Source organism: Heterodontus francisci, chromosome 3 (genome assembly GCF_036365525.1).
Source record: "Heterodontus francisci isolate sHetFra1 chromosome 3, sHetFra1.hap1, whole genome shotgun sequence".
In the NCBI taxonomy this organism is placed as follows: domain Eukaryota; kingdom Metazoa; phylum Chordata; class Chondrichthyes; order Heterodontiformes; family Heterodontidae; genus Heterodontus; species Heterodontus francisci.
In genome coordinates, this window is record NC_090373.1 from 107536902 (window position 1) to 107564479 (window position 27578).

Genomic DNA, 27578 nt, shown 5'->3' on the forward strand with positions numbered 1-27578 from the left:
TATCCTCTGGCTCCACGCACAGATTGCCACTTTGGTCCGTAATGGGCCCTACTCTTTCCCTGCTTATCCTCTTGCCCTTCAGATACTTATAAAATGCCTTAGCATTTTCCTTTATCTTGCCCGCCAATGTTTTTTCATGTCCCCTCTTCGCTCTCCTAATTACTTTAAGTACCCCCCTATACTTTCTATACTCCTCTAGGGCTTCTGCTTTTTTCAGCGCTCTGAATCTGCCATAAGCCTCTTTTTTTTTTTTCCTGATGCAATCCTCTATATTCCTTGACATCCAGGGTTTCCTGGACTTGGTAGTCCTACCCTTCACCTAACGGGTACATGTTGGCTCTGAACTCTCATTATTTCCTCTGACTCCCACTGGTCTGATGTAGACTTTCCTACAAGGAACTGCTTCCAGTCCACTTTGGCCAGATCCTGTTTTATCATCCTGAAATCGGCCTTCCCCCAATTCAGTACCTGTATTTCTGGTCCACCTTTGTCCTTTTCCGTAACTACCTTAAATCTTAGAGTTATGGTCACTATCCCTGAAATGCTCCCCCACTGACAATTCTACCACTTGTCCAGCTTCATTTCCTAGGATTAGGTCCAGTACTCATAGAATCATCGAATCATATAAAGTTTACGGCACAGAAAGAGACCACTTGGCTCATTGTGTCTGTGCCAGCTGAAAAATGTTACACCCTTTCTTTGATGACTCTTTCAAAGCCTTCAAAAGCCTCCTTAAATCTGCTTTTGCCTAATATTTCTAACTATGTTACAATCAATTGGGTATCTGCTATATTCAATATGAATTTCCTTGGGATATTTTATTTTGTTAGGAGCGCAATATAAATACAAACTGCTCATCTTTGGGAAGGATGAATGCTGGATGCAACCCGTAGTTCTCCAATATAAGAAGCTTATTTTAGTGGCGTAATTTTCAAAAATAAGCTCTCGCGATCGACACTGTTGAATGTTGATCACGATTTGCGAAGAGAGAGGAGGAAAAAAGCTGGCCTTGTGTGATACTGGTTTCTGCGGGAGATGGGATCCGTTTTAAACCAGCCGTATTCCAGAGGGCCGGGTAAAGGTGGTGGAGACAAAAAAGGAAAACTGACAGAAAGAAGAGTCTTAAATCCAGCAGGGAGCAGGCCACTGTAAATGGTTCAATGTTAGAATAGGATTCGGATTTATCTCTATGACCTCTCGGGAAGGCACCCCGTTGGAAACGCCAGTGAATGTTTTCGTACACCAAAGCAAACTTTACATGGATGGGTTCAGGAGTTTAAAAGGAGAGCCTGTGGAATTTACCTTCAAAAAAATCTTCCAAAGGCCTGGAGTCAATACAGGTAACAGGTCCAGGAGGTACCCCTTGTTCAGGCAGTGAGAGGCGGCCAAAAGGGAAGACAGTACAAAAACGGAAGCCAAAGGGAGACCGATGTTCTAACTGTGGTGGCCTTGATCATCACGCTAGGGAATGTAACCTACCTCCTCAGCCAAAGAAGTGCCATTACTGCCAGAGCATCATGCACATGGTAGCTAACTGCCCCCTCAAAACTGTTCCACCACAGTCCCTTATTCCTCAGGGAAGATATGAAGCAGATCCTCAACCTTCCACCTCTGTATATGCTGCTTTCCCTAGAGAAATAGGAGGGGCCCAAGGCTACCCAGCTCTGTCGCATCTTCAGGAGGGAAAACCAGAGACTGAACACTCTGGTAAGACATCCCATGAAGCTTCATCGAGCAAGTTGTCTGCATTCCCTGAAGAACCAAGCAGAAAGGGGCCTTCCATTCAGAAATGGAAAAAAAACATAAAGGCAAGCTACATGATCACTTTTGACTTTTTTAATAGGATCCCAAACTACCTCATACTTGCAAAAGTTCAGGGGAAGTAAATTCACATACTGCAGCTCCTTTTTTGGGGGGGGAAAAAAAGACCTAGTGAATCAGTACTGCCCCTTCTCTTGTTGGACTTTCTACGTACTGGCTCAAAAAGCTCTCCTGTATACATTTTAAGAATTCTGCCCCCTTTACGCCTTTGGCACTAAGACTATCCCAGTTGATATTAGGGAAGTTGAAATCCCCTACTATTATTACCCTATTATTTTTACACCTCTCTGAGATTTGCCCCTACATATCTGCTCCTCTATCTCTCCCTGACTGTTTGTTTGGAGGCCTGTAGTATACTCCCAGCCAAGTGATTGCCCCTTTTTTGTTTTAAGTTCTACCCATATGGCCTCATTTGAGGAACCTTCGAAGATATCATCCCTCCTTACTTCAGTAATTGATTCCTTGATCAACAGTGTAATACCACCTCCTCTTTTATCCCCTCCCCTGTCACGCCTGAAGATTCTATATCCTGAAATATTGAGTTGCCAGTCCTGCCCCTCGCTCAACCATGTCTTTGTGATAGAAATAATATAATAATGCCATGTGCTAATCAATGCCCTCAATTCATCTGCCTTACTAGTAAGACTCCTTGCATTAAAATAAGATGTAATCCAGCCTTGCATTTTTCACTTGTGCCATAACAGGTCGATATTTTCTCTGCCTTCCAGACTGACACTGTTTCTCTTCTATATTTGACTGTGAATCATTTGACTGCTTTTCTTGATCTATATTAAGGACTTGGGTGTACAGGGCACAATTTCAAAATGTGCAGATGGCACAAAATTTGGAACTGTGAGGAAGATCGTGACAGACTTCAAAAGAACAGGCTGGTGGAATGGGCAGACATGTGGCAGATGTAATTTAATACCGGGAAGTGTGAAGTGATACATTTTGGTAGGAAGAAAGGGGCAATGCAATGTAAGCTAAAGGGTACAATTCTAAAGGGGTGCAGGGTCAGAGAGATCTGGGGGTCTATGTGCAAAAATTGTTGAAGGTGTTGGGGCAGGTTGGGAAAGTGGTTAAAAAGACAGATGGGCTTTATAAATAGAGGCATAAAGTACAAAAACAAGGAAGTTATTATGAACCTTTATACAACACTGGCATGGACATGTTGGTCCGAATGGCCTTCTGTGCTGTAATCATTCTGTGGTCTGTTTCTCTTCATATTACCTATTTGATATTCAATATTCAGTGCCTGTGAATTTGTGTTTTTACACAACCACTAAACATACCTATTGTAAAAAGATGCCCAATTTTTCTCAGAACACTTTAACGTGTATTGCTGTCAAGGCCTTTTACTTTTCACTTTAAAATTTATGCTTAGTGAGCTATGATTTTTATCATAAGTGATTCAAAATATTTTCATGCTATAAATATGTGCTAAAATGATTTTACATATTCCCATACCTTAAATGAAATGTAAGCTAAACCAACTTTTGAGCCTTTTGTTTATTTGCAGTCTGGTTCTATGTTGGAATGGCTGGTGCATTTTGTTTCATCTTGATCCAACTGGTTCTACTCATTGACTTTGCCCACTCCTGGAATGAATCATGGGTTGAAAAAATGGAAGAGGGCAACTCTAGGTGCTGGTATGCAGGTAGGCAAAGCAAACTGAGGATCAGTAACTCCTGAGCGTGATGCTGTAGTGGTGTTGATGTATAGTTTGGGTTTGGGAAAGGCAAGTTAAGGGTTTTTTTGCTGAATACTGATATTCCGTGTTTTCATTGGCTTGTTTGGTTAAACTGTTGTTTCCCATGGGGATCCTCTTGAAGAACATTTGCTTTGTACCTTTCTTACCACCAAGGCTATGTGCTCCTTCCCTTTCTTCAAATCTTGAAAAATGTCTACCCTAAAACTAAATTGTTCTAAAATGGTGATTTAAAAAAAACATAGTTTGCTGAAGTTACTGTTCTGGAACCTAGAGAACTAGTTGGCTAAACAATTTACATAATCTTTCTTATAGCACTGCTGTCTGCAACGGGCATGAACTACCTGCTATCGCTGGTTGCCATAGTTCTCTTCTACTGTTATTACACTCATCCTGAGGGCTGCACTGAAAACAAGGTCTTCATCAGCTTAAATATGCTCCTATGCATAGCTTCCTCTGTCATGTCCATACTCCCAAAGATACAGGTATGACCTAGAAACTTTGGAACAATTGACCTGAATTTTGGAGCTTGAATCAAAAAATACAGCAACCTAATTTTTTTGTTTTGCCTAAATAAATGCTGTCTCGACCAGATGAGAATGGTGTCTAGGGGTCTTTTCAGCCTTCACCTGGTCTTATTCTAACAGGGTTTAATTTTTAAGCACACTGTGACTTGAGCTCTCCCTTGGTGAATCCTTGTTCACCATTTTTCAATTATACAGCAAAGAAATGAGCATAAACAGTCTTTCTTAGGTTTAAAGAAGAAAGATGAAATTCATTAAAACTTAAACTCTAATACGGTTAACGCCTAGGGATATATGATGCACCCATGCTAGCATACACACGCGATACATGCATGCAAATAGGAACAGAAAAGAGCAGAAGAAAAAAATAAAATCGAGAGGTTTGAGGCAATATCAGATGAGTTTCTTGCTACTGTGCTTCGAGCTCACTGTAGTCCTTTTTGTAAGTAGTCCTGATTTTTGTTGGGGCCCAGTATTCTTCTTAAACCTTGTTCACTGTAGGAAACTTTTCTCTCTTGGGGTTCCTGTGTCTTCAATGGGTCTTCAGTTCCATGAGAAAGAGATGAGAGCAGACAGGAGAGAGATCTTTTCAGTCCAGGAGCAAACTGCTTTATGCAAGTTCAAATTCAAAAAAACTCCAACAGTCAGTCATGTGACTAAACTGGTCTGACCATGTCTGTTTGTGTATTTGGCCATCTTAGCAGTTAACCTGGAATGCTAGCCTCTCCACCTTCAGTGTCTGGTAATCAAAAGTCCATTGTGGATTAAATTGGAGCAGGGAGTGACCACTTTATCCATTCCAAGTACGGTCTTGCTATGCAAAAATGATCTTTCCGGTGAGGGGCCTGGTAATTCCTTGTGATAGGCCCTCTTTTCGTCCCTACAGCAATTTTAAATGTTAGTGTTCCTGTGGTGAAATCATTCTTGGCAGGTGGGGGCCTGCATGACCCTGTCCCATGGTCTTGTGTTGTAAATTTATTTGCTACTCTAAGATAGACAACAAAAAAAACTTTAATGGAAAAAATTAAAGCAATGCCAAAGGAATTGTGTTCAAAAAAGGTACTTAATCAGTTTAGTTTTAGACTTTTTATTGCAACTACTTTCAAACGTAGCCCTTTATTATATTTTGAAATCCCAGTGAACTGAGCTGTGACTGATGGTCACCAATGTTTATAGGAACAGGAGTAGCCCATTCAGCCCTCAGAGCCTTTTCTGCCATATTATATTGTGGTTGTTGTGTACCTCAACACCATATTTTTATCTATATTCCTTTATACCTCTACCTTTAAAAATTTCAGTTGACCAGAATCCACAGCATTTTGGAGTGATGAGTTCCAGATTTCCACTACCTTTTATGTGGGGATAAAAAGCTTCCTTATTTCACTCCTAACTAGCCTAATTCTTAGATTACGTTCTCTTGTTGTGGGTTCCCCACCGGAGGAAATAACACTTCCTTGTTCACTCTATCAAATCCTTTTTAATTTTAAATACATGTACACTAGCTTTTGGTAATTTTTTGTACATTGACAACTAAATCCCTTTGCTCCTCTACAGCTTCCAGGATCCACCAGAAGAACATATTGAATGCCATCTGCCACGGTTTTGCCCACTCAATTAATCTGTATACTCCTTTGGAGCTTCCTTCTCCTATCTACACAACTTACTGTGCCTCCTAACTTAAAGACAGCTGCAGATTTTGGATTCACAACCCTATTCCTTCATCAGTCATTTTATATGCTGAATAACTGAGATCTTAGTAAAGATCCCAGGGGAACACCATCTGTCACATCCTGCCAATTAAAGAATGTTCCCTTTATCCCTGCTTTGTCTCTGATCTCCCAACTAATTGTCAACCCATGTTACAAGTTTACTTCAAATTCCATGTGTTGCCATTTTTGACAAACTCTTGTGCAAAACCTTATCAAATGCCTTCTGGTAATTGAATAGAAAATATCTATAAACACTTGCCTATCTATTGTGCCAGTGACCTTCCCAAAAAATTAAACTAGATTAGCCAGACATGGCCTAATTTTCACAAAATTGCAAGTGAGATGTGTATGTGAAACGTGCACAGATCTCCTGAGGAAGACAAAGCAGTGGGCCGACTGACAAGTTAGGCTATTAGAATCAGATGGCAAGTGTATGCTGCCTGTATCAATGGAGCATGCATATAAAAACACAATTGAAAATAAATAAATGATACACCTCGTGTGAAATGCATATTTTGTAAATATATTGAAGAGATTGCTTATGTATTTTTTTAGGAGTCCCAGCCTCGATCTGGTTTGCTGCAATCCTCCATCATCACCTTGTATACCATGTATCTAACATGGTCTGCTATGACTAATGAACCAGGTATTCATTTTTGGTTATTGTGTTTTATTTCCTGCTTTTCACCCTCCATAAATAATGTCATATAGGAGATTATTTTTGTGTGTATTATAAATATGTCCCATGATACAATCTAAGCCAATTTGAAAAAAATTGCCTCTGAGGTCCAGTGGTCCTTTAGTAGTGAAGGACAATGTTTTCATTGTATATCATAACACTGGCTTCGAGAAATTGTACCAGACTGAAAATGAATGGGAAAGTGCAGCTCATGCTGCCTCAGCCTGCTGCACTGAAAATGGTGATTGATGGAGTAACACTGTTAACATTTTTTTCAAATTTAATAAAACTGTTTCTTTTGGCAGTTGCTGATAGGATTACAGTTTTGCTGCCAACATTCTCAGATTAAAAGCTTGTTGCCCCAGTATTTAGGTTTAGTTGTTTGGCTGATTAGAGCTGTTCACTTGGGTAAATTGAATATTAACCTGCTTCTGCTTATTACCCTTTAATATGATTACACAAGTTTATGATAATTTTAATTTACATCAGCAGAGTGAAAATTCTTGAATAATTCATTAAAAGGAACAGGATGGTGGCTGAGATTTACTATGCTTTGTACATTATAAATGAATAGAAAATGCATCTGAGACTACTGGAAGTCAGAAGCACTTCTCAAGATTATATAGTAGCTAAAATTGCTGCACTGAACAGGAGTGAGTAAAGCACAGATGCCCCCTCAGGCTTTCTTCATGGTCCATGGCCTTCTGTGTTCATCTTTAAATTATTCATGAAGTTTGTTAATTTAGTTGATTTTTTTTTTGTGGTCAGCTTGGAAACACTGGCATAAGGAGAATGCTTTGCCTTCTTTGTAATTCAGTTGTCAGTCTTTAAAGCACATTGCTTTCAAAAATGGTTCTTAAAAGGAAATGTTATGTACTTGAATATCTAGATTTAATGAGAAGTTAAAGAATAGAGGGCAAGTTGAGAATTCAGTTAATCATATCAAGGGGAATTTACTTTGCATGTTTAATGTCTTACAGACCGAAAATGCAATCCCAGTTTGCTGAGCATGATTGGGTACAACAGCACAGGAACTCATGTCCCTGGTCAGGTCATCCAGTGGTGGGATGCACAAGGAATTGTTGGACTGGTTCTATTTTTGCTTTGTGTTCTTTATTCAAGGTAACCATCAGATCTATGCTTTTGTTAATAGTGGTCTTTTTCCCCCAATGATTTCACTTTGATTAGGAGGTGGTTTTTTTTTTTAAAATCTACTTGTCCGAAGGATAACAACAAAGTAAATGTTAGTTAAAGTCATATTGTGCATATGAATTGTACTTGCATTTTATAAAATAATGTGGGGGTTTCAGTTTACTTGTCATTTAGATGCTCAGATGCTGCCATAGTCGACTTGTGTTGTCACTTCCTCAAAGAAATCGAGGAGTATATCAAAAGGATCTTCTCCATCTGAAGCCATGTTGATTGAATCTTAGAGTCATTGCAGCATAGAAGGAGACTATTCGTCTCATCGTGCCCATGCCAGCTCTCTAGAACAATCCAGTCAGTCCCATTCCCCTGCTTTGTCCTTGTACTTCTGCAAGTTTATTTCCCTCAAATAGAATCATAGAATGGTTACAGCACAGAAGGAGGCCATTCCTATGTTCCTTCCTAGCTTCAGCCATTGTGTCTGTAAGTGCCTATCCAATTTCCTTCTGGAAACATTGATCTTCTCCACTTCCACCACCCTTGTAGGCAGCAAGTTCCAATTTGTTACTAACTTCTTAAAAAAATGTTCTTCCTCACATCCCCCTTGTATCTTTTGCCCAAACCTTAAATCTATGTACCTAGTCCTTGTACCATCAACTAATGAGAACAGCTTTTCTTTGCCTACCTTATCTAAACATGTCATAATCTTGTACACCTCTAGCAAATCTCCCCTCAATATCCTTTGCTCCAGGGAGAACAACACTAGCTTCTCCAGTCTAACCTTCTAGCTAAAATCCCCCATCCTTGGCAACATTCTGGTAAATCTCCTCTGCACCCGCTCAAGGACCCTCACATTCCTCCTAAAGTGTTGTGGCCAGAACTGGACACAATATCCTAGTTATGGCCTAACCACAGCTTTATAAATGTTCAGCATAACTTCCTTGCTTTTGTACTCAATGTCTCTCTTTATGAAGCCCAAGATCCCATGTGCTTTGCTAACCAGTCTCTCAATATGTCCTGCCACCTTCAAAGCTCTATGCACATTAATTCCCAGGTCTCTCTCTTTCCCTGCACACTCTTTGGAACTGTGCCATTTAGTCTATATCACCTCTCCCTTTCCCTTCTACCAAAATGCATCACCTCACACTTGTCTGTTAAATTCCATCTACCATTTGTCTGCCCATAATTCTGGCCTATCTATGTCCAGTTGCAGTTGATTGGTATGAACCTCACTGTTTGCCACAACTTCAACTTTGGTATCATTGGCTAATTTTGAAATTTTACTCTGTATTTTAATATCCAAGCCTATATATCAAAAAAGCAGTGGTCCGAGCACTGACTCTTGGGGAATACCACTGTCTACCGTCCTCCAGTCTGAAAAACAACCATTTACCACAACTCGCTATTTTCTGTCCTTGAGCCATTTTTTTTTTTAATCCAAGCTGATACTGACCCTCCTATTCCAGGAGCCTCAATTTTGTTAACTAATCTTTTATGCGGTACTTTGTCAAACGGTTTCTTAAAATCAATGATAAACTGGAAAGGGAAGACTTCTTTGAGTCAGAGTAAGCAGTTTTTTTTTAGACAGACAGCCCACATTCTCAGCTCTCCAAAGACCCTGGTTTATCGGAGTGCGAGGCAGGCATCAAGCGGCAATGTGTTTCTGTTCCCGGTGCATGGGGAGAGTGGGAGGACATAGAGGGGGGAGCGAGAGAGAGATGGTGGGACACAGAGGGGGGTACAGAGGGAGGACATGGAGAGAGAAGGTGGGACTCAGGGATGGGGGTGGCACGGTGGGGGGAGGGGGAAAGAGAGAGGGGGGCGCAGGGAGAGAGGAACACTGGGGAGAGAAGGCCACAGTGAGAGGAGAGGGTGGAGAGGAGGGGTTGGGGGTAGAGAGTGGGGGTGGGGGGGAAACGAGTTGGACGTGGAAGAGAGAGAGATGGACACGGGGTGGGGGGGGTGCGGGGAGGGGGATGAGAGGAGAGCGGGATGGACAGAGTGGTGGGGGTGGGCGGGAAGAGAAAGAGATCAAGATCACTCCTGACAGATGGACATCTATCCGAATTCTCTGCATTGCTATATCAAGTGTGTGGGCAGTCATTGACTACTTTGCAAACAAAAACAATGAAGGTATCTCACTAAATAGAGAGAAATGTGTTTTAAATTGGAGTGTATTTTGATATTAGGTTTAATACAGATTAATTTCCCCCATATCCATGGCTGATTCAATAATGTTGTCAAATGTCTGCAGTGCAACATGTTGGTGCCTATCCCTGCTTCCATATTGTTTAATGTTCTCACCATTTCTGTGATTGTCCCCTTGCTACTGTCATACTGGAGTCATGTTTTACTGTTATACTTTGCTTCTGCTGGTCTCTTTTTTTTTCTAAGTCTTCCTTTGACCCTCTTATCAACCTTTTTAACTTTTTATGTGATCCTAAATTCATCTCAGTGAGGCCCTTTTTCTCCCTGCAGGATTTATAGAGCTCATTTTTCCTCTTTATTTCATTTTTAATTTGCTAATCCATCTTGGGACATGCTTGTTTAGTCTGAGTGTGCCTAATTTTAGACAGGTACTTTTTTTTTTCTTAAGTTTAATTCCTGGTAAAATTGTGCTGCAGAAGTAAATTATAACATGCAATCTTGTTAATTAATGACTGGAGGGAATAGAAATGACTGACTCCTCTGCAATTTTCCCCTCCTGTGCACCAAGTGCAATCCTTTTTTATTTCAGTAGTAAATTTGGTCTGTAACATTTGCTTGGTTATCCTGCAGAGGTGAAAGTTAGAACTATTTATTTGTAGAACATTAAATGCAGCAGTTTTTTGTGTGGGAGTTCCAAAAGCTGATTAAATTTCTGGCGTATATGGCATACAAATCATCCGATGAAGGGAAACAGCAAAGTTCTTTATTTTAAGCCAGTTACCTATACTCGAACTACTCATCACCAATGAGAACAAGGAGAAACACTGCGGGTGGGCAACCACAATACAGACCAAGGCACTGTGACTCAGAAGGCAGTCTGGAGGGGAGAACAGGGGGAAGAACAGAACAGAATAGAAATGTGGTAGTGATAGGGAATTGTATAACTATGGGAATAGATAGCATCCTCTGCAGACGTGAACAAGAGTCTTGAAAGATGTGTTGCCTACCCGGTACCAGAGTTCGGTGGTATCTCGAGGCAGCTGCAGAGGAATTTGGAAAGGGAGGGAGAAAATCCTGTTGTTTGTTCCAACATGGACCACAACAACACACGTAGAACAGGGAGGAGGTCCTGCTGAGGTAGTATCAGAAATTAGGAGCTAAATTAAAAAGCAGGACCTCGAAGGTAATGATTTCTGGACTATTGCCTAAACAATGTGCAAATTAGCATAGAGACCGACAGATCAGGAGAATTAACGTGGTTAAAGGACTGGTGTGAGAAAAAGGAGTTCCTTTTCATATGACAACCCCACCAATACTGGATCAGGAAGGAGCTGTACTGAAGGGAAGGACTGCACCCTGAACTGGAATGGGACCAGTGTCCTAGTGGGAAGGATAAATAGGGAGGTGGCAAAGACTAGTACGATGGGGCGGGTGGGAGAGGAGAGGGATCTGCAAGAATTGAAACAAGCTTTAAAAAAAAAAAATAGGAAAGGACAGACTAAACTAAGGGAGGACATAAATGGCCAGTTAATAGTTACAGAACAGGAGTGTAAAAAGGTGTTTAAAAATGTGAGAGGAAGTTTTGGGTCAATGTCCTGGAAAACCATCCTTAACAATACTATGGATATACATACACCAAACAGACTGCAGTGGTTTAAGAAGGCAGCTCACCTTCTCAAGGGCAGTCAGAAATGGGCAAAATATGCTGGCCTTGCCAGTGATGCACACGTACCATGGAACAAATTTTTAAAAAAAGTTCAATTGTCTGTACAATAATGCACAGAGTCCATAATAAAACCGAGAACTGGAGGCAATGATACTTGTGAGGAACCAGATATATAAGGAATTACTGAGCAATGGCTACAGAAAATCAGGATTGGGACTTAACCATTACATGGTATATTTAGAAATGATAGAGAGAGAAAAAGGGGAGATGGAGTAGCTCTAATTATTGCAGATAACATAATGGCAGTAGAAAAAAGCAACACAGCCATCAGTAAGACAGAAATGTGGATTGAGATAAAAGATAATAAAGAATCAATCACACTCGTAAGAGTAGTCTACAGATCATCTAATAGTGGAAGGGAGGTGGAGGAAGAAATATGCAACAAATTAGGGAAATGAGTAAAGGAATTTCAACTACCCTGAAATTAATTGGCCAGAAGAGGTAGGTAAAGAGAATAAGGGAATGGAGTTCCTACAATATGTACTGGACTTCTTATTAACCTAGTATGTAAGCAGGCCCACAAGGGAGGATTTGCTACTGGATATAGTAATGAGGAATGAACCAGAGCAAATAAGTAAAGATAGGGAAACATCTAGGCAATAGTGACCATAGTATATGCTTTAAGATAATAATTGAAAGGGACATATGCATGACAAAGACCAGAGTAATAGATTTGAGAAAAGCTGATTTTGTGGGGCTGAGAATAGAACTTGGGGAAATAAAATGGACAACAATATGGACGATGTTGTAGAGCAACAATGGGAGACATTTAAAATGGTGTTCAACAGAACCCAGAAAAATTATATTCTGCTAATAAACAAGAATAGACAAATAACTAATGGATGAATAAAGACATAAGGGGAAAAACTCAGGGTAAAGAAAGGGACAATACACTAACTATATGGCCAGCAGAGGAAAACATGACTAGGCAGAATACAAAGGGCTGGGTTTTATAAATGGTGGCCCGCCTGTGTGAGCTGCATGCCGAAGAGCTGTCGCGATCTCAAGTGTGGCAGCTAATTTAAATAGCTGGGGTGGGCTGTCCATCCCCAGCAATGGCATCAGTTGCCTGTGTGCAGGCATTGATGCCATTTTTAAAGGGCAGTCAGCCCTACCTGCTTATTTTAATAGTTAAAGGAATATTCAATAAAATTACATAAATACATTTCTTTTGCCCCTCTCCCATCCCCCCCCCCAGCAACAATTAAATTAACTATTTACTATTTACCCTTCCCCCCCAAAACACTTACCTTTACCATCTGACCTTCTCTCCCCCCCCGCCCACCCCTCCCCAAACTGTGCAAAGTTTAAAGTACAACCCTTCCCAGCATTCCCTACACCCATGACGTTAATTTGACCCCATCCCCCCCTGCACTGATAAACTTACCTCCTCCCCCCTCACCACCAGTGTGGCGCCACGGTTCCCCGGACGGGGATCCGAAAGCGTGGGAGTGCTGGCCGCTGGGCTAAAAGTGGCGGCGGGCCATCAAAATTAAGGGTAAGTACCTGTAAATGTAATAATTTTCTTCATTTGCATATGCTGATTGTGGTCCTGTTGCCGAGCGGCAGGGAGGGCCGCCACAGTGCCTCGCTGCCACCGGGAGGATTGGGCCGAGCCCTGCTAGTGCCGAAGTCCGTGGCGGGCCTCATCTGGGACCATCTTCAGGCACCCCCCCCCCCCCCCCCGCTATGGATCTCGATGTCAAGAACTGCTTAAAATCCAGCCCAAGGAGATGAGAAGTCAAAAAAGGAAGGCAAGAGAAAATATAAAATTACTTTATCAAGGAACAGAAAGTAAAATAATAAAATATTCTACAGGCACGTAAACACTAGGAAAGTTGGGATGGGAATAGGTCCACTAAAGGTGGAAAGGAGAAAATCACAAGTGGCGATAGCGAAATGGCAGAAATATTTAAAAAAAAAATTACTTTGCTTCAATATTTACCAAGGATGCGGTTCAGGTGGCCATGACATTGGAAGCTGAGATTAGAAATGATATAACGTTTACAATAATAAGAGGAGAAATATTAAATAAACTGATAAAACTCAATAAAATCCCTGGTTTGGATAGATTGCATCTGTGCATTTTAAATGAATCTAGAGAAGGGATAGCAGTGGCACTATTGCTCTTTAAATAATTCATTAGAAAAAGGTGTACCAGAAGAATGGTAGATAGCTAGTATTATACGTATATTTAAGGGAGATGGAACGTGTCCAGGAAACTATAGACCAGTCATCTTAATAACAGTAGTAGAAAAAATAATGGAATCCCAACTAAAGGAGAAAATAGAAAAACATCCAGAAACCAAAAATATAAATGCTTGTCAAATCTTATTTAAGAGAATAGTCAAGGCTAATGCAGTACATGTAATTTATTGAGATTACCAAAAGCGGTAAAGCCAAATGGGATCCAGGGCTTTATAAATAGAGGCATAGAGTATAAAAGCTTGGAAGTTCTGATAAACCTTTATAAAACACTGGTTCAGTCTCACATGAAATATTGTCAAGTTCTGGGCAGCACACTTGAAGGATGTGAAGGCTTTAGAGAGGGTTCAGTAAAGATATGAGACAGGTTCCAGTTACTTGGATAGATTGGAGAAGCTGGGGCTGTTCTCCTTAGAGAAGAGAAAGTTGAGAGGTGATTTGATGAGAAGTTTTCAAAATCATGAGGGGTCTAGGCAGAGTCGATAGAGAGAAATTGTTTCCCATTGGCAGGAGGGTCGAGAATCCGAACACCAGCAAAAGTTAAATGGCAAAAGAACCTACGGCAACATAAGGAAAAATGTTTTTATACAGAGTGGTTGGAATCTGGAATGCACTGCTTGACGGTGTTGTGGAGGCTGATTCAATCATGGTTTTCAAAAGGATCGGCACTTGAAGAGAAAATAATTGCAGGGCTACAGGGAAAGTGCAGGGTTGTGGGACGAGTTGATTTTCTCTTGCATGGATAGGCCGAGTAGCTTCCTTCTGTGCTGTAACCATTCTGTGAACTCTGACACATGCCTGGAGCTGCTAGCAAAATAGAATTTCAGCTGTTTCTCATCACCTTCCGCAAAGTACCCATCTTCCAAAACAAGCTTCTCACTTATTTCAATTCCTGTCCCTTTCATCCTCCAAATAAACTGTCCTTAAAACATTAATTCTGGATCCTTATTTTGGGTTGTAAAAGTAATGGGTGAGAATGCCAGGTTTTCCATAAAGGTCCCATGTCATACAGCTTGAACACCAAGGTGAATGCTGCAACCCACGATGATAAATTATTTTTGTTAGTTAATATTTCCCTATTTAGAGTGAAGTGTTCATGAGTAATTACAAGCAAGAGAAAACTAATATAGGGTACCCAAGCATAACTACTATTCAGTAACTGCTCAGTTGCACGAAGTGATTTTGTATGTTGATTTTATATGATCCCTTAATGTGATTTTAAGCTTTTAAATTTTCACACAGCATCCGGACATCAAACAATAGCCAGGTCAACAAACTGACTCTTACTAGTGATGAATCTACACTGATAGACGAAGGAGTTGGTCGAAGTGATGGTTCCTTGGATGATGGTAACAATGCACATCGTGCAGAGGATAATGAGAAAGATGGTGTCACCTACAGCTACTCCTTCTTTCACTTCATGCTGTTTTTGGCTTCCCTTTATATCATGATGACACTAACCAACTGGTATAGGTATGTAAGCATTTTAAGTTTAAAAAAAAATCTTTACTGCTACTAGACTAGTACCAAAAAAAAGGTAGTTTTCTGTACATTATTAGTTTAGTACTTTGTATGTTGCTCGTTCTCCTAAGCAAAAAATGTGAGCAGTGTATATATGTAAAACATAATTTAAGATGCACATTACCAAAACAACCATTTATAGCAGTTGGTTCAACATTTAAAACAAATATAAAAATAAACTCTATTCTGACACCAAAGAATTTAAGATTATAGGCAAATATTTAAAAATATAAACTTTTTTGTTACATTAGGAAGTGTTTTAGAATGAAATAAATGAAATGTCTCAATGAGATAAATTTTGTGTTTGTATCTTTGACTTAGTTGTTAAATTTGCTGTCCATTGTGAAACTAAGCCATAAAGATGAGGTAATTTTAAGATTTGATCTTAGTTTGTGCTGAATACTTGCTTTCATCTTGGGGTTGTAGTGGTGATGCTATATTTTGTCTCAGTGGCCCTTATCAGTATGGTTCCTAGTGTTGATGACTACTTGGTTGCTCTTGCTAGAAAGTATGCATATGTGGAATTCGGTGACAGTGTCCCTCTTACAGCTGATCAGCATCATAATGCTCACCATCTGAGTTTACATGAAAGGATAATTTGCTGACTTTGTGCTCCTGGTGGTAACCTTTCCAGCTGAGAGCACATAACAGAAATTCCAGTGTGTTCTGTACACCATCTTCTAAACATAAATACTTGGAAAATCATCCTTAGAATTTCTGAAGTCTGCACTCTTGGGGGAGGGGTGTAGGAATCTGAATAGCCACTTGGCCAACATAGTGGAGGGAACTTGCACCTGTTGCCAAAGACAAGGAGGGGATAGGAGTTAGCAGCTGGATACGTTAGTAACTTAATTATTTACTGCTCTTAATGCATTATTTTTTTTTCTGCTTCTCAGCCCTGATTCCTCATATGAAATGATGACTAGTAAATGGCCATCAGTTTGGGTGAAGATTTCTTCCAGCTGGCTCTGCATCATGCTCTATGGGTGGACCCTGATTGCTCCACTTATTTTGACAACTCGTGATTTTGATTGAAGAGCCTAAATTTGAGAAGCATGTGGTTTTCTGTTGCCATGCCTAGGTTTGTCTTGTGACTAAAATTCAAATTAAACACTGTATTTGAAGATGACTATTATCATAAGTATGGGTGTGCTACCATGTGGTAGAATTTATTTTCCTTCCATTTTATTGCATAACTCATGATTTGAAGGGGATTTTGCTGAACTCTTACCTTAAATGCAGATAATCCTTGTGATGAGAAATATGGAAAACACAAATGTTTTACATCTGTAAAGATAAAGTGTGACTGTTTCCAAATGAAGTGAAATGTGCACATTTTAGTAAATATGTCTTTAGAAGTGGAAGGCAACTTATTTGTTTGCTTTAAAATAGCTAAGTCTTGAGAAATGTGTAACTGCTGTCAGTATTGTGGAAATTAGATGACACTGTGCAAAATAAATTTGACTATTGGTATGCTTTTACAAATATAACACTTTAAATATTATAGGAAGTTTCACTGGCTTTTTGAGTGCACGAACTTAACCTACATGTGAATTTAGTAATTGACTGGCCTTGCTTTAATCTAACCTGAGCTTGATGCAGCTATTTAGCAGAAGATCCCTTTTACTAAGTGAATTTGGTTGTGGATTTTATTGTAAACAATAAATCTTGCTTGTTATGAACTGTAGTGAATGAGTTGATAATGTCTACACAGATCACTGGACTCTTGGCTTGTTAGCTTCAGTATAAATTTACAATCTATATTAGTTGGTCAGTTTTATTTGTATTACTGGATTTCCAGACATAGAAACTCCATGTTGCTTACTGCCTGTCTAATTGTCAGTGTGCTTTGAAGTTCCACCATCCTTGCTACATGCATTTGGTTAATTGAGACACCCTTCATAATCACATGAAGTAACTCTACATCTGCTTACAAGTGATGAGTTAGACTTTAGTACTATAGTTTAAGTTATTGATCCTGGTGAGGCCTTTTCAGGTCCTGGGATAAAATGTTGGCATTGAATTGATGGTCTTGAAAGCATCCTTTCCATTTAAATTTTAAAAATTCAACATTACTGTTTCAATTGACCTATTTTAAAGAGAACAAATCTTATCACCTGCTCAGTCTTGTCTGAATTTAATTGCTGCTGTATGTGATTGCATTGTCACTTTGGAGGGGGGATGGATAACTAGATAGATGACTGGACAAGGATTTTAATTAAAAGTTAGACTGTATTAGTCACTTTGAAATAATGCAATTTAGTTAAGTATTTTTGCAAGACTAAGTGTTGATTTATGTGAACCATGTATTGTAACTGTTTCAAATAAACTTTGACAAAGCAAAGTGAGTGTGTAACATTGTATCTCTCTGAAGCACAATATTAACTGCCGTGTGAGAGTACAACCATTTTATAATTACTACTCTGCTGTAGCATTGCTCACTAGTAGTTTTAGCTTAGAACTGCAGCTGGACTAAATCATGTACCTAGCACTTAATGATATGCCACCAATGCTTGTATTATATTAACCTATTTTATGCTAATAACCTTATTTCCAATTTACATTGAGGAAGATCAGTCACACTCACTATAAACAGTCTTTGTTCCCATTATTTTACATGATTAAAAGGTATATATACAAGTTTTCCTCTACTGCCAGGGTGGATGATGCATAGTTCTTACTGGTGGAAGAGTACTGCCCATAACTTTTTGTGCAAGTAATAAGCACTGGACCAAGTACACACATGGTCCAAACTTAGCTGACTGCCAAAAGACACTCTAGCAAGAGTTGTCTTTAACAAAATTAACAAGACACAAGGGCCAAAATAATCACATTTTACTATGAATAAAAACAGAGATTTCAGAAGTGTGACTGTTTAGACAAGACAAAATAAAGTCTTACTATAGCACTCTAGCCCAACATTAAAGGGAATACATTATTCTTTACACTTTAAGTAATCTATACCTATTCTAATTTCCTTCTTGCCCCTCAAAATAAAATTTAGACACTAACTACCTTTAAGAAATGTAAGGAATCTTTTGTAGGTGAGATGTAACATTTCTACACTTCAAAAATGATTGCTAAGGTGTTCATGAATCTGATTACATCAGCTATAATACAAATGAACAATGCCCAAGCTTCATCTAAAATATAACCGTATAGTTGTAAATTTTTTTTAAATGGTCATGGAATGTCAGTTTTCAGTTGTCCCAAGATAGTTTTGGGGCAAATGTGATGATTTCAGTTTGCTGTCATCGGTAACAAAAATAAAACAATGCAATGTAATGTAACAGCAATAGTACAAAAAGGTCACTTGACAAACTTACATAAATAAAGCTGCATTTCTGAAGCAATTTTTAGAATGCAGGAACAAGGTACTTTGTATATATTAGCAAAAAAATGAATACAACATATTTACAAGAATCATAATACAGGACATGAACTACACAAACCAATATTACAGTATAAATTAAACATTTCAAGTTTTAAGTCAGTCATTAGCTGGATGTTTGGATAAGAACCTTTTAACTTTTTGGCTAACTGTCCAGTAATGAATTTTCACCATCTAGAGTATTTGAAGGAGCCAATTCACACAAGTAAAACAGTGTTTCTTCTCTTGCTTCTTCTTCTGTTAGAGGTTCTAATTTAAAAAGTTGACTTGTCTTTTTTTTCTCATTTTCCCCTTCTAACTCATTTTTCTGTAGATGATTGTCTTCATATGTACACTTAAGGCCTGAAATAGTGTGTTCTTTTTCCAATATAGATGTATTTCCGTCCATGAAAGTCAGTACAGGGTACATATTATATTGCATCAATTGCTTTCCTGCAAATAAAGCAAAAATAAATGCAGCTTTTATTTTAAAAAAGGACAGAAAACCAAATCGAGCAATCTTCCAACACACCTTTTGTACAAAAGTATTCTGTAATAAACTAATGCCAGTGTTTAAATGTTTTTTCTGAATAGATAATTGTTAAACACTTGTAGGAGGGAAGTGTTTAGATTAGATAAGAGATACAGCACTGAAACAGGCCCTTCGGCCCACCAAGTCTGTGCCGACCATCAACCACCCATTTATACTAATCCCATATTCCTACCAAACATCCCCACCTGTCCCTATATTTCCCTACCACCTACCTACACTAGTGACAATTTATAATGGCCAATTTACCTATCAACTGCAAGTCTTTTGGCTTGTGGGAGGAAACCGGAGCACCCGGCAAAAACCCACGCAGACACAGTAATTACTGGCCCAGTAATTTAGAGGTTTAGATTAGCGCTCCAGAGACACAAGTAATGTTCTCTTTACAAATTAGTTGTTTGGTGGGACCCATTTTTTTGCACAGCTATGCACACGTGTCGTTTAGGAAACAAGGTCTACGCTGCAACTTTCAGCTTAACAGGAACATTGGACATAAGTCCAAATACTGCCATGGCAGCTGAGGAATTTAAATTCAGTCTGACATAAATCTGGAATAAAAAGATAGCATCAGTAATGGTGACCGTACAACTATCGGATTGTAATAAAACCCAACTGGTTCACTATAATGTCGCTGAGGGAAGGAAATATGCTGTCCATACCTGGTCTGGTCTGTGAGATTCCAGACCAACAGCAATGTGCTTAACTCTTAACTGCCCTAGCAATCCATGGAGTTGTATCTAATCGCTACGTAAAACTAATTAAACCATTGAGTCACCTGACATTGACCTAGGCACTGGACACAAGGGCATTACCAGCCCAGTCAATCCTGCAAAGTCCTCTTCACTATCAGGGGATTTGTACCAAAATTAGAGGGGTCCCACAGATTAGCCGAGCAACAGCCTGACAAATACAGAATCATACCTTTCAGCCAACGTCCCAAATTTTTCCATCACCATCCCGCCAGAGGTGTTAGCACAGTGGCCCTGAGAATCTTTAACATTGACTCTGGACCCACAATGTAGTGATGTAGTGGGGACACACAATGTCAATCACCAACAATGCCTCAGTAGCACCACTATTGACCAAGCCCTCAAGGACACAAGTGGGGATTATGGCAAGAATTAAACGAACAGGAGTGAATAAGCCTGTGACCAGTGGTGTACCGCAGGGATCGGTGCTAGGACCCTTGCTGCTTGTAGTGTACATTAATGATTTAGACGGGAATATAGGAGGTATGATCAATAAGTTCGCAGATGACACAAAAATTGGTGGTGTCATAAATAGTGAGGAAAGCCTTAGATTACAGGATGATATATATGGGCTGGTAAGATAGGCAGAGCAGTGGCAAATGGAATTTAATCCTGAGAAGTGTGAGGTGATGCATTTTGGGAGGACTAACAAGACAAGGGAATATACAATGGGTTGTAGGATCCTCAGAAGTACAGAGGGACCTTGGTGTACTTGTCCATAGATCACTGAAGGCAGCAGCACAGGTAGATAAGGTGGTTAGGAAGGCATTTGAGATACTTGTTTTTATTAGTTGAGGCACAGAATACAAGAGCAAGGAGGTTATGATGGATCTGTATAAAATGCTAGTTAGGCCACAGCTGGAGTACTGTGTACAGTTCTGGCCGCCACACTATAGGAAGGATGTGATTGCACTGGAGGGTGCAGAGGAGATTCACCAGGATGTTGCCTGGGCTGGAGCATCTGAGCTATGAAGAGAGACTGGATAGCCTAGGGTTGTTTTCCTTAGAGCGGAGAAGGCTGAGGGGAGACGGGATAGTTATACAAAATTATGAGACGCATAGATAGGGTAGATAGAAATAAACTTTTTCCCTTAGCGGAGGTGTCAATAACCAGGGGGCATAGATTTAAAGTAAGGGGCAGAAGGTTCAGAGGGGATTTGAGGAAAAACTTTTTCACTCAGAGGGTGGCTGGAATCTGGAACACACTGCCTGAAGGGGTGGTCGAGGCAGGAACCTTCACAACATTTAAGAAGAATTTAGATGAGCACTTGAAATGCCATAGCATACAAGGCTACAGGACAAGTACTGGAAAATGGGATTAGGGTAGGTGCTTGATGGCCAGCACAGACACGCTGGGCCTGTTTCTGTGCTGTATAACTCTATGACTCTAATAATCTACTAGACCTCATTCTCACCAATCTACCTGTCGCATTTGCATTGTTCCTTGACAATATTGGTCAAAGTGACCAAGTCCCATCTTCACACTGAGGGTGAACACCCTCCATCATGTTGTCCAGCACTACCATTGTGCTAAATGGGATGGATTCAGAACATATCTAGCAGGAAAGAGCGCACTGTGGGAGCACTGGGAGGTCCGAAAGCAGAGCAAGGTTAAAGCAGCAGTAGGGAAAGAGTGCGTGCACTGCAAGAACAAATTCACAAAATAAAAGGAGTGATGTCACAGGACAGCACAAAAGTGATTGGTTGGCGAGTATAAAGTTCTTTCCCCTCTCTAAGCTTGGGCAGTGGTTTACCAGTAACAGGAAACTACAAAGTACCGTATTAAATTTACAGCTTAGCTAGTTTAATTAATTAAACTACAAATAAGTAAAACATTCAAGTTAACTCCCTATAAAATAGTGACACCAGCACAAGGGAAGCAGCTGGGGAGTTCCTAAGTCTTAAATTTATTTTAGTTAAGGTCAGTTAATAATCTAATAAATAGAGGCATGGCAGGATATGGGTGTCGGTGGCTAGGCCAGCATTTATTGCCCATCCCTAACTGCTCTCGAGAAGGTGGTGGTGAGCTGCCTTCTTGAACCGCTGCAGTCCATGTGGTATTGTTACACCCACAGTGCTGCTAGGAAGGGAGTTCCAGGATTTTGACCCAGCAACTGTGAAGGAACGGCGACATAGTTCCAAATCAGGATTGTGGGTGACTTGGAGGGGAATTTGCAGGTGGTGGTGTTCCCATGCATCTTCTGCCCTTGTCCTAGGTGGTAGAGGTCGTGGGTTTGGAGGTTGCTGTCAAAGGAGCCTTGGTGAGTTGCCACTGTGCGACGGTGGTCGAGGGAATGAATGTTGAAGGTGGTGGAAGGAGTGCCAATCAAGCAGGCTGCTTTGTCCTGGATGGTGTCGAGCTTCTTGAGTGTTGTTGGAGCTGCACTTATCCAGGCAAGTGGAGAGTATTTCATCACACTCCTGACTTGTGCCCTGTAGATGGTGGACAGGCTTTGGGGAGTCAGGTGGTGAGTTATTCACTGCAAATTTCCCACCCTCTGACCTGCCCTTGTCGCACAGTATTTATATGCCTGGTCCAATTCAGTTTCTGGTCAATGGTAACCCCCCAGGATGTTGATAGTGGAGGATTCAGCAATGGTAACGCCATTGAATGTCAAGGGGAGATGATTGGATTTTTTCTTGTTGGAGATGGTCATTGCTTGGCACTTGTGTGTGGCGAATGTAACTTGCCACTTATCAGCCCAAGCCTGGTTGTTGTCCATGTCTTGTTGCATATGGACATGGAATGCTTCAGTATCTGAGGAGTCGCGAATGGTGCTGAACATTACGCAATCATCTGTGAACATTCCCACCACTGACCTTATGATGGAGAGAAGGTGATGAAGCAGCTGAGGATGGTTAGGCCTAGAACACTACCCTGAGGAACTCCTGCAGTGATATCCTGTGGCTGAGATGATTAACCTCCAACAACTACAACCATCTTCCTTTGTGCTAAGTATGATTCCAACCAGTGGAGAATTTTCCTCCTGATTCCCATTTGCTCCAGTTTTGCTTGGGCTCCTTGATGCCACACTCGGTCAAATGCTGCCTTGATGTCAAGGGCAGTCACTCTCACCTCACCTCTAGAATTCAGCTCTTTTGTCAATGTTTTGACCAAGGCTGTCATAACGTCAGGAGCTGAGTGGCCCTGGCAGAACTCAAACGGAGAGTCAGTGAGCATGTTATTGCTCAGTAAGTGCTGCTTGATAGCATTGTTAGTGCCACCTTCCATCACTTTGCTGATGATCGAGAGTAGACTGATGGGGCGGTAATTAGCCGGGTTGAATTTGTCCTGCTGCGTGTGTTCAGGACATACCAGGGCAATTTTCCACATTGTGGGGTAGATGCCAATGTTGTAGCTGTACTGGAACAGCTTGGCTAGGGGCACAGTCAGTTCTGGAGCACAAGTCTTCAGTACTATTGCTGGAATGTCAGAGCCCGTAGCCTTTGCAGTATCAGGTGCCTTCAGGCATTTCTTGATATCATGTGGAGTGAATCGAATTGGCTGAAGACTGACATCTGTGATGCTGGGGATTTCATGAGGAGGCCGAGATGGATCATCCGCTCAGCACTTCCGGCTGACGATCGATGCAAATGCTTCAGCCTTATCTTATGCACTGATGTGCTGGGCTCCCCCATCTTTGAGCATGAGGATATTTATGGAACCTCCTCCTCCTGTTAGTTGTTTAATTGTCCACCGCTATGCATGACTGGATGTGGCAGGACTGCACAGCTTAGATATGATCTGCTGGTTGTGGGATTGCTTAGCTCTGTCTATCACATGCTGCTTCCAGTTTGGCATTCTTTTAGTCCTGTGTTGTTGCTTCACCAGGTTCACACCTCATTTTTAGTTATGCCTGGTGCTGCTCCTGGCATGCCCTTGTGCACTCATCATTGAACCAGGATTGATGCCCTGGCTTGATTGTAATGGCAGAGTGAGAGAAATATCAGGCCATGAGGTTACAGATTGTGGTTGAATGCAATTCTGCTGCTGTTGATGGCCCACAGCACCTCATGGATGCCCAGTTTGTTCGGCGGAGAGTTCATCAGTTGTGACTTTTTTTTATTAAAATAAATCCAGCCAGTTTGCATATTCGAGATCTGTCCCATTTAGCAGGTGGTAGTGCCACACAACACGATAGAGGGTATCCTCAATGTGAAGATGGGACTTGTCTCCATGAGGACTGCAGTGGGCACTCCTACCAATACTATCATGGACAGATGCATCTGTGACAGCTAGATTGGTGAGGACGAGTTTAAGTAGGACTTTCTGCTTGTATTCTCTCTCATCACCTGCTGTAGATCCAGTCTGGCAGCAGTGTCCTTCAGGACTCAGCCAGCCACCCTTGTGCCAGGGTTAAGGATGTCACTGAACGGCTGCAGAGCACTCTGAGGGGGGAGGGTGAACAGCCAGCAGTTGTGGTCAACGACAAATAGAAAAAGGATGAGGTCCTGCATACAGAACGAGCAACCAGGGCCTCAAAGGAAGTAATCTCTGGATTACTCCTGTTGCCACACGCTGGTGAGTATAGAAATAGGAGGATAGAAGTAGATGAATGTGGGGCTGGAGAGATGGTGCAGCAGGGAGGACATTAGGACCAGTTCTGGGGCAGATGGGACATGGGCAGGCTGGACTGGTTAGACCTGAACTGAGCCAGGCACTAATGTCTTTGCAGGGTGATTTGCTAGTGCTTTGGAGGAGGGTTTAAACTAATTTGGCAGGGGGATGGGAACCAGGAGGTAACATTAGAGAGGAAAAACAAGGTGCAGAAGTCATTGGGTGAGACACATAGCACTATAGTAAGAAATAGTAAGAAATAGTAAGATATTAGATGGGGTCAGAAAGAGAGGGAAAGCAATAGGTATCTAGTAGGTTTTCAGTGCATGTATGTGAAGACACGGACTGCGATAAATAAGGTTGGTAAGCTGCAGGCACAAGTAGCCAGGTGGGAGTTTGATGATGTGGTGATAACGGAGACCTGGCTCAAAAAAGACTGAGTTTTTTGATGAGGTAACAGAGAGGGTTCATGGGGTAATGTGGTTGATGTCATATACACAGACTTCCAAAAGGAATTTGATGAAGTGCCACATAATAGGCTTGCCAGCAAATTTAAAGCCCATGGAATAAAAGGGACAATGGAAGCATGGATACAATGAGTGATAGGGAACAGAGAATAGTGTTGAACGGTTGTTTTACGGACTGAAGGAAGGTATATAGTGGTTCCCCAGAGGTCAGTATTAGGACCCTTTTATTCTTGATCTGTAGTAATGACCTAGACTTGGGTGTACAAGGCACAATTTCAAAATAAGATGACACAAAACCTGGACATAATGTAAACTGTGACAAGGATAGTGATAGACTTCAAGAGGACATGGATGGACATGTGGCAGATGAAATTTATGCAGAGATGGGTGAAGTGATACATTTTGGTATGAAGGAGGAAAGGAAATATAAAATAAATGATACAATTCTAAAGGGGGTACAGAAGCAGAGGGACCTAGGGGTATATGTGCACAAATCATTAAAGGTGGCAGGACAGGTTGAGAGAGCAGTTCAAACACAACATAAAAAATGGGAGCAGGAGGAGGTCATTCTGCCCTTCGAGCCCACTCCGCCATTCAATGAGATCATGGCTGATGATCTACTTCAATACCATTTTCCTGCGCTATCTCCATAACCACTGATGTTTTTAATATGTAGAAATCTATCCATCTCAGTCTTGAACTTGCTCAACGACGGAGCCTCCATAGCCCTCTGGGGCAGAGAATTCCAAAGATTCACCACCCTCTGAGTGAAGAAATTCCTCCTCAGCTCAGTCATAAATGGCCTTCCCCTTATACGGACACTGTGTCCCCTGGTTCTAGATTCCCCAGCCAAAGGAAACATCCTTCCTGCATCAACCTTGTCTAGTCCTGTAAGAATTTTCTAAGTTTGAATGAGATCACCTCTGATTCTTGTAAACGCAAGAGAATAAAGGCCAATTTATTTCATCCTTCCTCATAGGACAATCCCTCCATCCCAGGAATTAGTTTTCTGAACCTTTGTTGCACTCCCCCTATGGCAAGTATATCTTTCCTTAGGTAAGGAGACCAAAACTGCACACAACACTCAAGGCTCTATATAACTACAGTAAGACATCTTTACTTCTGTGCTCAAATACTCTTGTAATGAAGGCCAACATACCATTTGCCTTAATTGCTTGCTGTACCTGCATGTTAGTAAGCCATAGGGTTTCCTGGGCTTTATAAATAGAGGCATAGAGGAGACAAGAGACTTCAATTACAAGGATTGATTGGCATAGCTGGGACTGTTCTCTTGAGAGGAGATAGGTGTCAAAATCATAAGCTGTCTACAGAGTAGATAGAGAAATTGTTCCCATTGGCAGAAGGGTCGAGAACCAGAAGACACCGATTTAAGGTTATTGGCAAAAGCAGCAACAGCAACATGAGAAAATACATTTTGATGCAGCAGGTGATTAGGATCTGGAATGCATTGCCTGATAGTGTGGTGGAGGCAGATTCAATTGTGGCTTTCAAAAAGGGAATACAATAATTATCTGAAGAGAAAACAATGCAGAGCTATGGAGAAAGGTTAGGGGAGTAGGACTAGCTAAGAAGCTCTCACAGAGAGCTGCTATGGACATGATGAGCCAAATCATCTCCTCGTGCTGTAATCATTTAACAGTGATTCCTGACAACGCTGGCCACCACTGACGTCATCAGGCTGCGTTGCGGTGCGCACATGACGGTGCAGACGGGCTCCTGCTCTCTGCGCATGCGTGGAGTTCCGGCTTGCCAGGACTGGTTAGCGCACGCGCCGATGACGTCATCGCGTGACATGTGCATCTTCGCTCCGCTCCCCCCCCCCCCCGCTGCTCTGTCCGGCCGCTCCGCTCTCCACCCCACCGGACCGCTCCGCTCCCCCCCACAACCCCGTCCCCGGCCCGCTGGGCTCCGCTCTTCACCACCCCACCCCCATCCCGCTCCACTCCCTGGCCCACTCGCTCTCACTCCGGCCATCGTGTGCTGCCATGTGTTTGTTAGGTTGCCTCCGTGTGATTATTTGAGCAGCGCCATCTTTAGTCCTGGCAGCTGCCTAAAGTCGCAGACTGTGACGTTTTAGTGGCATATGCTGCATTTGCGCATGTGCCACAGCAGCGCCAGCTAGTGGTAGCATTTACAGCAAATGCAGCTCCTCCTGTGCTGTAATCACTTTATGATTCTAGTTCAAAACTAGGCATCAGAATTGTATCCCACCACAATCTGTAATCTCATGGCCCAGCGTATCATTCATTTTACCATTAATGGTTTAATGAGTGTAGAAGAACAGCACCAGGCATACCAAAAAATTGGGGGCCAACCTGGTAAAACACAGGACTACATGCAGGCTACCAATAGAAGAAGCAGCATGCTGTAGCTAGAGCTGAGCGATTCCACAATCAATGGATCAGATCAAAGCTCTGCAGTTCTGCCATATCCAGTCGTGAACAGTGGGGGACAATTAACAAGAGGTGGTGATTTTAAAAAAAAAATTAATTTATGGGATGTAGTTGTCACTGGCCAGGCCAGCATTTATTGCCCATCCCCAATTGCCCTTGAGGAGGTGGAGGTGAGCTGCCTTCTTGAACCGCTGCAGTCCATTTGGGGTAGGTACACCCACAATGCTGTTAGGAAGGGAGTTCCAGGATTTTGACCTAGCGACACTGAAGGAACGGCGATATA

General features: G+C 41.4%; 2 protein-coding genes and 1 pseudogene across 3 annotated transcripts in view; 2 read left to right on the plus strand and 1 right to left on the minus strand.

Moving 5' to 3' along the window:
- Window positions 1–17523, plus strand: part of serinc1 (serine incorporator 1) — a 38759-nt gene extending 21236 nt beyond the window's left edge. For both annotated transcript variants that reach the window (XM_068025388.1, XM_068025394.1), the window contains exons 5-10: window positions 3341–3478; window positions 3845–4014; window positions 6318–6408; window positions 7422–7563; window positions 14909–15139; window positions 16084–17523. In XM_068025388.1, coding sequence (XP_067881489.1) covers window positions 3341–3478; window positions 3845–4014; window positions 6318–6408; window positions 7422–7563; window positions 14909–15139; window positions 16084–16222 — 911 coding nt within the window. In that variant the 3' untranslated portion in view covers window positions 16223–17523. The remainder of the gene's footprint in view (window positions 1–3340; window positions 3479–3844; window positions 4015–6317; window positions 6409–7421; window positions 7564–14908; window positions 15140–16083) is intronic.
- LOC137353519 (protein lin-28 homolog B pseudogene) lies at window positions 1036–1886 on the plus strand (annotated as a pseudogene).
- Window positions 17524–18007: 484 nt separating the features above from the next.
- The window catches only part of hsf2 (heat shock transcription factor 2), a 40687-nt gene continuing 31116 nt past the window's right edge, over window positions 18008–27578 (minus strand). The window contains exon 12 of the mRNA XM_068025404.1: window positions 18008–19010. Within this exon, the coding sequence (XP_067881505.1) occupies window positions 18724–19010 (287 nt within the window). The 3' untranslated portion in view covers window positions 18008–18723. The remainder of the gene's footprint in view (window positions 19011–27578) is intronic.